Genomic DNA, 14,808 nt, shown 5'->3' with positions numbered 1-14,808 from the left:
TTTAATGGTATATGTACTTGTCTGAAGGGCACACTAGTAATCTTCTCGTACTCTGAAGGTCGAACGAGAGCTCCGATCGAATATTCTGATGAAATGGAGGGTACCTATAAAAGACACTCCGACGCTCAAGTCAGGACAAGCACAAATATCGATAATAATTAATGAACAGTGACGTTACCTCATGACATGAGCTATTTATACTAACATTGATGGACCTGACTCCCATGGGCCCTGCCACAGGATTACCATATATTAGGTAATACGCCTCTAATCGACTTATTGGTGTGATTAACTCATAACTTTTGATTAAGGGTAATCCTTAACTCTTGATTAATGATGATCTGAGTTTATAGAGCTTTTAGTGGCCGATCAGCCGTCGCTACCTGGTTCGGCCGTTGTGGTGCCGATTGGGCATCGACTACCTGGTTCGACTGCTCGGGTGCCGATTGGGCATTGGCTACCTAGTGGTCAAATGACCTTACTAGTACAATATACATTCTCGGTGTAAATTATTTACATAATAATCAATTGAAAATTATAATTTTTAAAATAGTTATTATAAAAGTTAACAAATTTATTTGTGTAAATTGTGATTGGAAGATATATATGTGTATATTATCATTAAATCTTATGTTTTGAAATTAGACAAGGGGCTTTATAACATTTTACATTTTTACTAGTCTGAGCACCCCATGTCTGAATTCCACGTAATGCACGTTTGTGAGAATTAATTAACATTAAAATAGATTACTAAAGCAAAAGTATACTATATTGGTCAATATTATGATGCCATTTATCGAGCGCGATGAGATTTTGACTTTGAGTCAATAGAAAAGCAAACGTGTTTCCCTTCACCCACACAAAACACAAAAACAACATTCTTGTAAAATATACCACTAATAATTCTAATGTCATTTGTATGAGTGGTGGAATTATAATTTTTCTTAGACAAAGTAGAAAAATTTATAATTGATTAGTCATACTTTTCGCCTAAGATTAATGTTTCTTGTAAACCGTAATCCCTCCTTTTTTTTTTATTTAAAAAAAGTATATATATTTTTTCATATGTTCAATATTCACTATTCATAATTAAGTTAAAAATTATGAAATGAGTAGTGAGATAAATAAAGGTGTTTATAATTAACTAATTACTCACAAATAACTTGTTTATAACCAAGATTCAAGCTTGAATCTATTGTTAATATGTATCTAGGAAATGACTTTCACATTTTTAATATTTTTTAATCATTAGTTAAAATTTATTAATTAAATTCAAATAATTATTGTAAGAATTATTAAATAAGGAACGGTGCTCGTGCAAATTTTTTACATAAATAATGATTAACGATAAATAAAGTATACAAATATGTTAAAAATTTACTGGGATCGATTTAATTAAAAAAATTGAATAATTTGTATAAAAATTTAAGTCTGAATCTTATATACTGACATACTGTCATTATTATAAACAATTTTTTTTAAAAAATATTATAAATTAAATTTGATTATACTTTTAGTTGTTGCAAAAGTATACTTGTGTCTCTTAAACAATATCTAAAGTTCAATTTCCAACTTAAAAATGAAATTGTTACCGAAAATACAACTTTGGCCTTAAATAGTTAACCCAGGGGATGAGTGAATTAGTTGAGTGTCAAATAGATAGTTTAAATACTTCATGATTATTAAAAAAAAAATATTCTTTTAATCTTTATACTTTAATTTATTAACAATTTTTTTTCTTCTTCTAGATTTAGTCATTTTACTTTTTCAACTATTGTAATAGAGATCAAAGGACGTAATTTGATTGGTTGAGTACGGTTGCTATAAATCTCAAATGATGAATTTAATTTCGATAAATTTTTATTTATTGTAATAGAGATATAACACGCCATTAATTTATATAAACTAATACAAAGCATAGCTTTAGAAAGAAAAAAAAATGTGAAAACTTATAGGTTTAGAATTTAAACTTTTGTGAAATTTTAATAAAAATTGAAAATATTTATATAATGGGAGAATAGGCTTTGAAGAGGAGTTTTGTCGGTCCTTAAAAAAGAGAGAAATTTTTAAAGGAAATTTGACATTTTATTTTGTGAAGAAAATTTAATGTAATTTATTTATTTTTCAAATATATTAAAAATTTAATGACTATATATAGATATTATAAACTGTTTTATACTATCAATTAATCACAAATCATGATATACGTAATTTTTTAAATAAAATTTTATAAAAGTCAATAATTTTTTTATACACAATGATTTTTGGTTGAATGACGGAATAAATTACAGTATTAACATATAAACTATTTTTTAAATATAAATATAAATTAAGAATATGAAGATATCAATTTATCAAATTCTTAAAATTAAAAAAAACTGAATTAGTTTAAAAAAAAAACCAAAATGATACATAATTCAAATTTAAAAGATAAAATTATAATTAAATTTAGCTATCCATGACATGAATATGTTGTTTGAGGGATGGAATGGTTAAGTGACAGTAATTAATTAATTACGACCTGACATTGAGTTTGTTTGAATATAAATTAAAAATATTTTTAATAGTTTTTTTATTAAAAATAAAAAAATAATTTTTAATAATTTTTTTTAAAAAAATATTTTGAAATTTGTATCTAAATATTGTTGATGGTCATTATGTGACCAGATCAGTCACGTGCGCAGCACATGGTTTGAAAAATGTCCCGCAAACGCGTTTAAGTCCGAGAGACACATGTTAGGCATCACGTGCTTTGTTCCCATCTTTATCACTCTTCTTTACTTTCTTTCCCAGTGAAGTGCCAAAGTCATACACCAACTATTACATATTCCTTTCATTTAATTTCAAATTTATTCTCATAATTTAAAGTTTTAAACTAATTTTTTATTATAGTGTTTTTTTACACCATTTTCTAATGTATTATTAATTCAAGTAAAATTGGACTTATATATTTTAAGCAGTATTTTATTTTGCTCACAAAAAATTGTCAAAAGACAGTTCTATGATGACTAAAACATTTAAAAGTGAGTCCTCCTATTATGTGAAATTAATCTAAACTCATCTTCAAACTAACTAATGGTCATTTACATAATGAATTTATGGGATTGGGAACCACAAAATTATTAAAAAAAAAATGTATATATAGCATATGATGATAAATCTCTAAGGTTCTTAACTTAAAGTTGAGAGGATGTGCAAGTAAAAGAATAAATACATAATTCAATACAGCAAATGAAAATTGAATCTCTTAGTCTCTAGAAAAAAAATACTATTTATCATGACAACCATGTATATATTTTCTTTAAATTATTTCTCAGCTCTCTTTTCTAACTTTATTGTCACATTCTTGAATAAATTGAGCGACTATTTAATTTACGTTTCACTATCGTAACACTTTTTCTCATCCAAAAGGATCAATCAAAAGTAAAGAGGATACAGTGTTAGTTAGAAAGAGTTAAAATACTAACTCTAGTTAGTTCTCTCATTGTATATAAGTTCAACTTCTCTATATTTCTAAATGCATTCAATATTCTTCAGACTCAATATAATTCACTCTCTGTTAGTTTCTCTCAACATGGTATCAGAGCGATAGTGAGTTTCTGAAACCAGGCTCTTGGAGCTTGCTTGAGACCATAAATGGCTTTCCTCAGTTTGCATACAGTATTTGAACTCCCTTGATGAAATCCTTGCGGCTGCAGCATGTATATTTCCTCCTTTAAATCTCCATTTAAAAAGGCATTGTCTACATCAATCTGGTGAATTGGCCAGCCCTTTGAAACTGCTATGGCAAGCACAACCCGAATGCTGACAGGCCGAACAACGGGACTGAAGGTGTCTGTGTAGTCTAACCCCGGTTGTTGATTAAACCCTCTAGCCACTAGTCGAGCCTTGTGTCTAAGGATTGAACCATCTTGTTTATACTTATTCTTGAATATCCATTTACACGTTATAGCTTTCCTGTCGGGTGGTAAAGGAACTAATTCCCAAGTGCAATTCTTCATCAATGCATCATATTCAGCTTGCATAGCTTGTTTCCAATGCTTGTGTTCCAAAGCTTGAGCTACAGTTGTGGGTTCATACGTAGCAAGGTAGGCTTTGGGCTTGAAGATACCAGCTTTTGCTCGGGTGACCATAGGATGTTGATTTTCCAAAGCTTGATTGGTTGAGCGTATATCAGTTTGTGTGTTGTCTGGTACTCCTGCCAGCTCTGATGATAAAGGAGGAAGAGTTGTGCCAGAATCTGCATTCAAGTGATCAATATTGGAAGTGGGTGGAGCCAAGAGGGAACTGGTGTTGGAAGAGGTAGATGGAACCAGTGATGTGGGCTGCAAAACTGGAATACTTGGTACTGTATGAGATGATATGGGCGTGTAAATTCCTGCAGTTTTGTTAGTGGAGAAAAACAAGGCACCAGGGAATGTGTCTTCATCAAAGATCACATTCCTGGACATGATAATTTTGCCATTATTGGTAAGACATTTATATCCTTTATAGTGCATGCTATATCCAATAAAGAGACACTGAGAGGATCTAAAGTCCATTTTATGACTGTTAAAAGGTCTTAAATGAGGATAGCAAGCACATCCAAAGGGTTTTAACAAGAAATAATTTGGTATTTTCTTGAATAACATTTCATATGGAGACTTTTGTCCAAGAATAGGAGTAGGAAGTCTGTTTATTACATGCAGGGCAGTGCTAAAAGCATCAGCCCAGAATTCGTGCAGCAAGCCAGACGAAGCTAAGAGAGTTAAGCCAATCTCAGTAATGTGTCTATGTTTCCTCTCAGCTGAACCGTTTTGCTGATGAGTATGAGGACAGCTTAGTCTATGAAGAATGCCACTTTCATTGAAAACTTTTGTAAGACGCATAAATTCTTTTCCTCCATCAGATTGAAACATTTTAATATGAGTGCGAAATTGATTTTCAACCATATTTTTAAAGTGATGAAAATGATAAGCAGTCTCGGATTTATTATGCATGAAATATATCCATGTGTATTTTGAATAAGCATCAGTAAAATGAACATAATATCTAAATCCCTCTCTAGATGCGTAATGTGAGGGACCCCAAACATCACTGTAGACAAGCTCTAGTGGGGAACTATATACAGTGGAAGAATCAGAAAAGGGAAGAGCATGAGACTTTCCAATGCAACAGTTCTTACAAACCGAAATATCTTTATTGCTAACAGGCAAAGGAACATTACAAGTGTTCATTACAGTTTTTACAATTTTCATAGAGGCATGAGCGAGTCTATTGTGCCATACATCATAAGAGGTCTTAGACCTTTGAACATTCAAAACAGTAGGGTCATGAACAGCAGTATGCTTATGAGTATCAGATTTCATGATTTGCACTTCATCAAAAAACATATAAGCCATTTTTAAGGTTCCCTCGTAGAAGAATTTCCTTCGAATCCTGAGATTTAACAAGACAATAATGGGTGTGAAATTCAATGTAAACCTTATTATCTCTACAAAACTTAGATACACTTAGCAGATTTTTGGTTACTTGAGGGACATGTAAAAGATCCTTTAAAGTAAAAATTCTGGATGACATAGGAGTAAGAAAATATGATGTACCTGTATGATTAATTCCAATTGCTTGTCCATTTCCCACAGTAATCTTTTCTTGACCCGTATAATCAGATTTTGAGCCAAGATTACTCAAATCTGGTGTAAGGTGATTAGTGGCTCCAGAATCTGGATACCATTGATCATCATATGCTATATTTTGAGAGCCCGCATACATGGCTTGGAGTTGTTGCGAATTCCCTGAGCTGTAAGCATTAGTGGTATTATTGAAATTAGGTTCAGTGAATTGCTGATCATACCTGTGCCAGCAGTGAAATGCTATATGACCCATCTTTCCACAGACTTGACACTGTTGCCTATTACCTCTTCCATAAGTCTGATTCGTTCTTCCCCGGCCTCTGCCTCTTTGAGAGTTTCTTCCATTGATATTATTATTAAAACCTCTACCTTGATTGGTGTACTGTTTTCTTGCATGAAGGTTTCCTTGGGCGAGGTTGACTTGGGGGCTTGCACTGTCACTACGTTTGTGTTTTTCCAATCTTTCTTCGTGAGCCATCAGAAGCGCTTCAATTTGTTCAACAGTGTAGTCTTCAGTTCTTGTAAGGACAGAGGTCACGAATGGATCATATTCTTCAGGCAGTCCATCAAAGATTGCATCAATGTGTTCGGTTGTATCGAGAGGTGACCCAATTGCTGCCAAGGTGTCTACAATCTTCTTGATTTCAAGAAGGTATTGATTGATGGCAGTGGTTTTCTTGATGCCTCTGAGTTGAATCTTGAGTTGCTTAACACGGGCCTTGGTTTGAGAAGCAAAGTATGTTTCCAGATTTCTCCACATTTGATGGTACCACTCGTATCCAACCATTCTTACCTTGAATTGAGGCTCCATGCTTTCCAATAACCAAGATTTGAGCAAATTGTCTTGTTGATCAAAGTTTTCATATTCTGCACTAAGAATCCCTTTTGCTTCTTCTTCATCTGTCTTGTACCGAGGGGGAACGTGAGTTTCTCCAAGGATATGTTTCTGTAAGCGATACCCTCTGATTGTAGATTCGGCTTGTTGCCTCCATGTGAGGAAGTTATCATCGCTGAGCTTGGATGAGATTGGAGTTGAGAAGGTTTGCGGAATGAACAGTTTTGTTGGTGCGGAAGCCATGGCGTTTCCCGGAGAATGAACCTTCAGCTCATGATACCATGTTGAGAGAAACTAACAGAGAGTGAATTATATTGAGTCTGAAGAATATTGAATGCATTTAGAAATATAGAGAAGTTGAACTTATATACAATGAGAGAACTAACTAGAGTTAGTATCCTCTTTATCCCCCCTCAAACTTAGTGTGGATTTTCTATCTACAGTAAGTTTGTCTCTAAGATCAAGAAAGATGGCAAGTCTGGTGGCAGAAATCCAATATGTTCAGAATCTTCTCTCAGAACTTGGTCACAACAACAAAAATCCACCTCTAATTTGGTGTGATAATCAAGGGGCGGTTCTCCTATCTCTCAATCCAGTTTTACATACGAGAACCAAACACTTTGAATTAGATTTATGGTTTGTCAGGGAGAGAGTAGCTCAAGGGAAGATTATAGTCAAACACATTCCAGCAAGGCTCCAAGTTGCAGATTTGTTGACAAAGGCCCCCAGTACAACCATCTTTCTTGATCTTAGAGACAAACTTACTGTAGATAGAAAATCCACACTAAGTTTGAGGGGGGATAAAGAGGATACAGTGTTAGTTAGAAAGAGTTAAAATACTAACTCTAGTTAGTTCTCTCATTGTATATAAGTTCAACTTCTCTATATTTCTAAATGCATTCAATATTCTTCAGACTCAATATAATTCACTCTCTGTTAGTTTCTCTCAACAAAAAGAATTTTCTCTAGTGTTAATAAGATTTATACAAAGTATTTCTTTTTAACATTTTCACATTTAATATATTTAACCTTATAATATGTTTATTGTAAAAATGATTTGACATATATCATAAACTTAGAATCTAAGTTTGACTCCAAGCTTAAGACAAATGTTAAGCTTATCGTTTTTTTTATCATTAATTTAAAATTTCAAGGATAATTTATTTTATCACGGCACATCAAGGTGGCAACTCTAGGCCACTAACAAAAACTAAACAAATTAATACCAATTTTAAAATTTCCAAATAATTGAATATTCATTTCTTTTAGTTAATACAATGTTGCACATGGGTGCGAATTCAACTTGAATTTTATAATTTTTATAAGCAACAAAGAAGTGATAAATACTTTGCAATTTCTAAATTTATTTAATTATAAAATAAAAAATAAATAAATAGAAGAAAATTTAGAAGATGGTGCAAATAAATTCGTGGAGAAACAATTGTATATATGACATGATATGGTGATATTTTGTCCTTTGTCTTTCACAGTCGCAATGGTTTGTTAATTTTTTTTTTAAACAATCATGTTGTCACGAATTACTTTAAAATTAATAAAAAAAAACTTTTTACCATTATAATTTCATTACATATGGATACAAGAGATTAAATCTAATTATAAAGCATTGTAAATTTTATGCATTGTAAACGTAAAAAAATTTACATCGTCAATCAATAAAGCATTATATATATATATATATATATATATATATATATATATATATATATATATATATATATATATAGCTTTTAAAGCAGTTATTTAAAAACTAACAAAATTATTATCATGTGTATGATAATTTCTAATTAATAAAACTTTCTACACCCTTGTACTGTTTTATCTTACACCAAACCAAATTTGAAAGAAGTGTTATGCACAATTAAAAGTAAAAGAAATTCTAAACTCAACTAAAATGAATGTAATCTTATGTATTTTATTTTCTCTATTTATCATATATTTTTAATTGTTGATATGCATCTTGGACCACAATTTATGGATATTCTCCAAAAAGACGAATAGGTGAGCAAATAAAATCAAGCAAAAGACTATGTTATCGAAGTTTACCCCTCGTTGGTTATGACTTTATTCGATTAAGGGAGCATGCTTTGCTTTTTCTTAACATAAATGATTATTTTGACAACCTAACAACATGTAATGTTCCAAAAGTTAAACTCGATCGCTCTTAATCATCACAATAATAACATTTTTATTTATTTATTTTATTTTGTTGCTAGCCTAGGCATCATGTTGAGGTTTAGCTATAGCTACATGGTGGTTGTTCAGTCTTCCATCTCTATGTTGCGTAGTGTTCCCTATTGATTGACACGAAAATTTGGATTATGGAACCAAATAACGAATCCAAAGCCAAGAGAGAGATGGTCAAAAGCTACTACTTTGGCAAGGAAGCATCATGCCTTTATTTTAATGATTATATATTGTAGGTGGTAGAAAATGTGTTTAAGATTCAAAATAGCACCGTAAATAAAGACTCTTATTATAACATAACATTTTCCTTTCTCTTCAATTGCAAAGACTACACGAGTAAAACACCATCTACAACTTTTAGGATCATGTTTTCCTGAGCTCTTTTGGTGTTTCAAGTTGGAGAGATCACAAGTGAATACATCTCCTAGTTAATTAGGAAGCAAATTTGATCAACAAGAATATGTAGGACCTTCTTATACTAGATACCAAATTATCACATTCTTCCCTCCAAATTTTTCCACATGCAAGAAATTAACCTAATTGCATAAATGATAAATCCTAGCTATGAATTAAATTTTATTAGTTCTAATTGATTCCTTCAACTTCTCCTTAGGAGACAATCATTGGAACACTTTCTGAATGTCTATCTATATGCTATATTTAATTAATATTGATATGATTCTCCTTCAAGTCCAAAGAGGCTCCCATAGTGAGTTTAGGCTAGTGTTCTCCTCAATTAAGAAGTTCATGCCACTTTGATAGCCACCACTGTGGGGAGGAGTTGAAATGACAATATTATCCACTGATTGTTGTGGTGATTCCTGTTGTGGGCTCTGTGCCATTTCCATGCAAATTAGAGCCACAAGATTGGCTTGCTGAAATTGCATGTTTACAAGCTCAGCTTGTGCCTTGGCTAATTGTGCTTGAAGTTCATTCACCTGCTTTTGGAGCTGGCAAATTGCTCCTGCACAGCCATAAACAGGGTCCCTTATTCTTGCACTAGCCTCATAAACCATGCTGGTCACTGCATCAGCTCTCTGCGACTCTGGAAGTTCCTGCAAAATAAATGCAACAAAATTTAAATAATAAAAGAGAAAACAATATATATACTATAAAAATTAGAATAATATGTATAAAATCTTAAATTTAAACTTTAACGTTCTCATTTTAATTCTGATAATATTTTTATACTATCATCTAATTATAAATGAAATTATGTTAAGTTTGTTAATTTTTTCAATGACTACCTTAAAATTATATAAATGATATATATTTTTTATATTAATTAGTGGTGTAGAACTTTTACACTAGACAAAAATATTTACGTACTGATTAAAAGATTAGGTATATGTTGATTACTTCTACATCTGAAATATCTTTTTGAAGGCCAAGACTTGGAATAAAGGAGTGTTAATTAAGTACAACTACTAGGAGGCCCACCACCAGGTATTCGTTAAAATTAGGTGGTTGAAAATGCATTTATTGGAGGCATTATAACCCCAAACTCCATTTTGTCTAATTAGGAAAGAGGGGCCTCATTGACTTCAGAAAAACAAATAATAAAGTCAGGAGCTTTACATGATTATGCACTATTAAGGTTAACTTTTCAAGTTTTTCTGCCAAAGCCGAGAATTCTTTTTAAAGATAAAATGTGATTTCAGTATATAAATAAAATAATATATTTCTTTTAGTCTTGTGAGAGAAAAAAAAACTCTCTGTTTACCCATTTGTGTTGTCTATTTCAGTATTTGTCCTTGTACGGAGTCATATATATTTTTTTAAAGAAATTTCTTGGTGGAAACTTGATCAAAAAAAATTGTTCATGTGGAGAGAGAGAATGCTTTGACGGTGGGTAAAGGGAACTGCAACTCAATAATGGAGAGATTCCTAACACCTTTCATCATCGACTCAAAAAAATTATGTTGGAACTTGGAACTCTAAAGAGATCTTATAGATCGATCAGTGCTAAATAATTTTTGAAAATGAATAATGCATGAAGAAACATGTGTAACATCATTGACATATTCAAAATTCCCTGTTTGCTTGGTTTCTTAATTTTTCACTCAAAATAGCACAAACATCTTTAAATACGAAGTTTGGCCTTTCAATAGAGAATTAAGATTTTGAATAACCCGATAGTTTAATGCAGTAGTTAGGCACTCGTGGAAATAATTTACATAGCAAGAGATTTATACTCGATTTCTGTCTGTGTGCAACAATTTCTGTAAGGTGTATTTGAAAAACTTAATTTTAACTTATACATAAACAATACAAGTTTATGAAATAAAAGGTTGATTCATCTTTTTCTTATTTTTGTCTCCTATGAATATTTATAGGAAAGTTTATATATTAAACATAGTTTGACGTAAATTACCTGTAGGAACTTGATGATGTTGCTGGCACCAAATACACGGTGTGCAATGGTGAACTTGGAAGGTTCAGTGGGAGGGAAATAAGGTGCCAAAACACATTTGTCAGCACATCTTCTCCTCAAAATCTTGCATGCAGCACAAGGGCTCATCACAACTGTGGGGGGTGAGGAAGAAGAGGATGTGGGAGAGTGAGAAAGTGGGGCAGAGCAAGTGTCACTACTCTCCATGTTTCTCAATAACCTCTTTATTTGTTCCTTTGTGTTTGTCTACTTGTGTTGTGTGTGTCTTAGGGACACAAAGGGAGAAGAAGAGGGTTTGTGGGGTTTGCTTTCTTATTGCTTTAGAAGCTGAATCCAAATCCTTTTTATAAGGGAAAGTGGAAGCTAGCAACACGTCATGACATGGAAAAACTGACGTCACCGTTGAAATTCGTTAGCCCACGTGGCTGCTCGCGGTTTCCCACTTCCTCGTTAGGTGTTCTGGATTTGGCTCATTGTGTATCAAAACTCTTCATCTTTGAAAAACACCGTTTTCAATACACATTCCATCTCATTCTCCTTTTGTTTTCTTTTCCCCCCCCTTTTACTTTAATGCCCAATTTTGAAAATAAATAAATAAATACAATTAATTTCTTTCCATATGAAACCCTCTTTAGCATTTTCCACGAAAATCTTTTGTGGTTTGCCTAACTTGTCTAGGAATGTGGAAAGTGCCTCTCCCTATACAAAGAAACCCGTCATGAACATGTCCTCTTCACTCTCCACCTTTGTTGGACTTGAATTACAGCATATAGCCAGAAAAAAACCCAAAATGGGTGTCATATTAATTGAAATTGGCTTATTGGCATGCTTAAACCTCCTTAAAATTCGTAGTGACAAGACAATTCTTCTTTCCCAAAATTATTTTACGTGTAAAACAAGCAAGGGTCGTATATAAATTAGACGTACGACATTACTCCCCCATTTGTTTGTTTTCGAATTATTTTCCTCTTGTTTAACCTTATCATATTGGACACCACAATGTAAAGCAGCCTCGGAGGACAAAGCAAAAATAAACATATATTTCTCACCATCTGAAAAATCTTTGGTGGAGCATATCACAAATTTTAATTTGCTAATTATTGGGTTCCACAAATTGATACGGTGGACTAAACTTTGTGGCCAACACTAACACTACCTGCGATGAAACTACTAAAATGTCACAGATATAATTTTACATTTTTACTACCTTCAATGTTCCTAGCTAGGTTAACATTATTTATAAGTTGGTCCACACTATAAACTAGTTGCTATGTAGAGCTTTTATATGGTTGTGGCAAATGGCAAATGGCAATTGGCTTAGTTTTGTAGAGATCGGTTAGGAACGGTTTGTTTAAGTGAGTTGATATTAGGGTACGGTTGCTGCCACGACAGAGACAAGGGTATCTTTCTAGTTTCTACTCACTCAACTACTACGAAAGACTATGTTATATGGTCACAAAGACCTTCAGTAACTAGTGTCTGCTATGCACACGCTTCCATGTGTGTGTGTGTGCGAGAGAGTTTATTGGGCCACAGGGTGGGTCAAGGTTGTTGGGGGTCGTTCAGCTCGTTGGACATGGCCATGAAACTAAATGTTCAAAATTATTGAACCAAATTCCCTTTCACCTGAATTCATAACACTAAGATGGATTGAAGTTGATTGTGTAAAACCCATTATCCAAATCTCAATAATCCTCACTTCATAAATTAAAATTTTCTCTATTACTTGTATATATTATTATAATATTATATTACTAGTTGATGTTAGATTTAATTCACCATCAATGGTGAACTTTGGACTCACATGTTATTTGGACCAAAGTGAATTGAATTGTCTGAAAGGGCTTGTGTACTTTGATCTTAAACAAATTCTATAACTGTTTTTATCTTATGACTCTTTTACATGAACAAGACTACTAGAATGTGGAACTGGAGAAAATTCCAACACAAAAGGGTCTCTATCAAAGTTTTTAAGCTCCAACATTGTGAACTTTCAAATATTTATTATATAATATATATATATGGCGCGAATAATCTCTTCTACAATGCGTATACATCATAGGACTTGAAGTTCTTAAATAGGTATTATTTATAACTGTGGGATTCTTTCTTATCTTCAAGTGATTAAATTTTCCACGACTTGGAAAAAATTTAATTCCCAGTTTCAACGTTGCGGTGGAAGCAGTTGGACCTTTGTAATTTATAACATTTTTCTTCCTCAATTGCTCTGTAAAGCCCTCAAGAGGCTTTAACGTGTGGACCTTAAGAAAAGAATATTAGCCATCATCACTTTACGGTTTACTCCCACTATAACAAAGTCTCTTTTTTTTCTTCCAACTTCAAATAAACACGTTCATATTATCGTTGAAGTAGTGGTTAGTATTGACATAAAACAATTTGATTAAGGTAAAATCTCTATAGTTTGGAAAACAGATAGGGGTCATTAATTATCTTTCCATAGGCATGGAGTCTTCATAAATGAGAGAGAGAGATAAAGACGGCATCACTCAACATTCAAGCTCCTGGCTGCATGACTTTTTATTGCATGAGATAATTCAATAAATTAGCCAACTAGAGCAAAATATCCTAACTAAATTCAGAAATGTTAATAAATGAAATGTTGCATTAACAATTAGGGTGTTCAAAAAAAAAAAAAATCCAAATGATCCCGTTCAAATTTGAAACCAAGCAATATCATTTAAAATAAAAATATAACTAATTTTTTTTAAGAAAACCAATATGTATTGTTTAGATCAAATGGATTTTAAAAACTAAACTATATTGGTAATTAGGTTTGAAGCACTAGTGTATCATTTACTAAAATAATGAAATAAAATAAAATTAAAATTAAATAATTTACTTATATCTCTTATATCTTACATTTTTAATGATATATAATCACACATAAAGTGTTTGAGTGTCACTTATGGTCATTTTGTATTTGTGTGTGTATTTTAAAATTTATGGTTGTCTTTAGACTATTAAAGTAAATATGAATTATTAAATCATGCTTCACAATTAATTTTGTAAATGATAATTATAATTTTTTAATGCTTTTAAGTTGACTTCTATAGATTCATTTGTTTAAACTTTTTTCTTTTAATTTTTTTTAACAAAATAAACAATTTTATACTTTTTTATGTGTTTGTTCATTTAATTAGTGTTCAGAGTTAGATGTCTAGTTGGTAAACGGATTTTAAGTTGTTCCTAAAGATTGCATCAATTTCTAAAAAAAATATTTTTTCTTAATTAACCAATTTAAAACTAGTTTAGTTCTTAAAACTATTTCAAAATTAATTTTGTTTAGTTTTAAACTTGTTTATAAAAATAATTCGATTTTGAACCGATTTATTAATGTGATTCAAATGATTCATAAATCAGTTCAGTTGGATAAAATGATATACAATGCGATATGATGTAATATTTTTAAAAAATTAAATCTTGCACACACCTTGATTAACAAGTTGTTGATCTTAATATTGAACTCAATCCTCTTATTTATATCATGAATTCAAATCTTACGAATAAAAAATTCGTGATTGAAAAGAAGAATTCTCAATCAAGTTCTTTTTATAGACATTAGTTGTCCACAAAAATAAGGAATAAGCCCCCAATAACTTGATGAAAAAAAAACATCTAAAAACAGTCAAAAAATTGCAATTGTGTAGTCCCTACCTAGCTAGCTTTCGTCATCAGCACTTGTCCTGCCATGCAAGGAATGTGCAAATGAATAATAATCATAAGTTGAATGGTCGTACTACAGC

The 14,808-nt window shown here is 31.8% G+C and overlaps 1 protein-coding gene across 1 annotated transcript; it reads right to left on the bottom strand.

Annotated features, from left to right (window-relative positions):
- Window positions 1–8,917: 8,917 nt before the first annotated feature.
- On the bottom strand, window positions 8,918–11,374 carry LOC109798760 (LOB domain-containing protein 1). The gene is made up of 2 exons (XM_020359147.3): window positions 11,027–11,374; window positions 8,918–9,707 (listed from the first exon to the last, which is right to left on the bottom strand). The coding sequence occupies exons 1-2, from the start codon at window positions 11,249–11,251 to the stop codon at window positions 9,339–9,341; spliced, it is 594 nt and encodes a 197-aa protein (XP_020214736.1). The 5' UTR covers window positions 11,252–11,374; the 3' UTR covers window positions 8,918–9,338.
- Between the last annotated feature and the right edge of the window lie 3,434 nt (window positions 11,375–14,808).

This window comes from Cajanus cajan, chromosome 8 (genome assembly GCF_000230855.2).
Source record: "Cajanus cajan strain Asha chromosome 8, NIPB_CcT2T_4, whole genome shotgun sequence".
NCBI classification, from domain to species: domain Eukaryota; kingdom Viridiplantae; phylum Streptophyta; class Magnoliopsida; order Fabales; family Fabaceae; genus Cajanus; species Cajanus cajan.
Note: the sequence above shows the minus strand (reverse complement) of the source record. Positions and strands in the feature narration are given on the sequence as shown.

Coding starts and splice junctions, on each gene's coding strand:
- LOC109798760 (XM_020359147.3), bottom strand. CDS start 11,251: ATGGAGAGTAGTGACACTTGCTCTGCCCCACTTTCTCACTCTCCCACA. Junction 9,708..11,026: donor ACATCATCAAGTTCCTACAG/GTAATTTACGTC, acceptor TTTATTTTGCAG/GAACTTCCAGAGTCGCAGAG.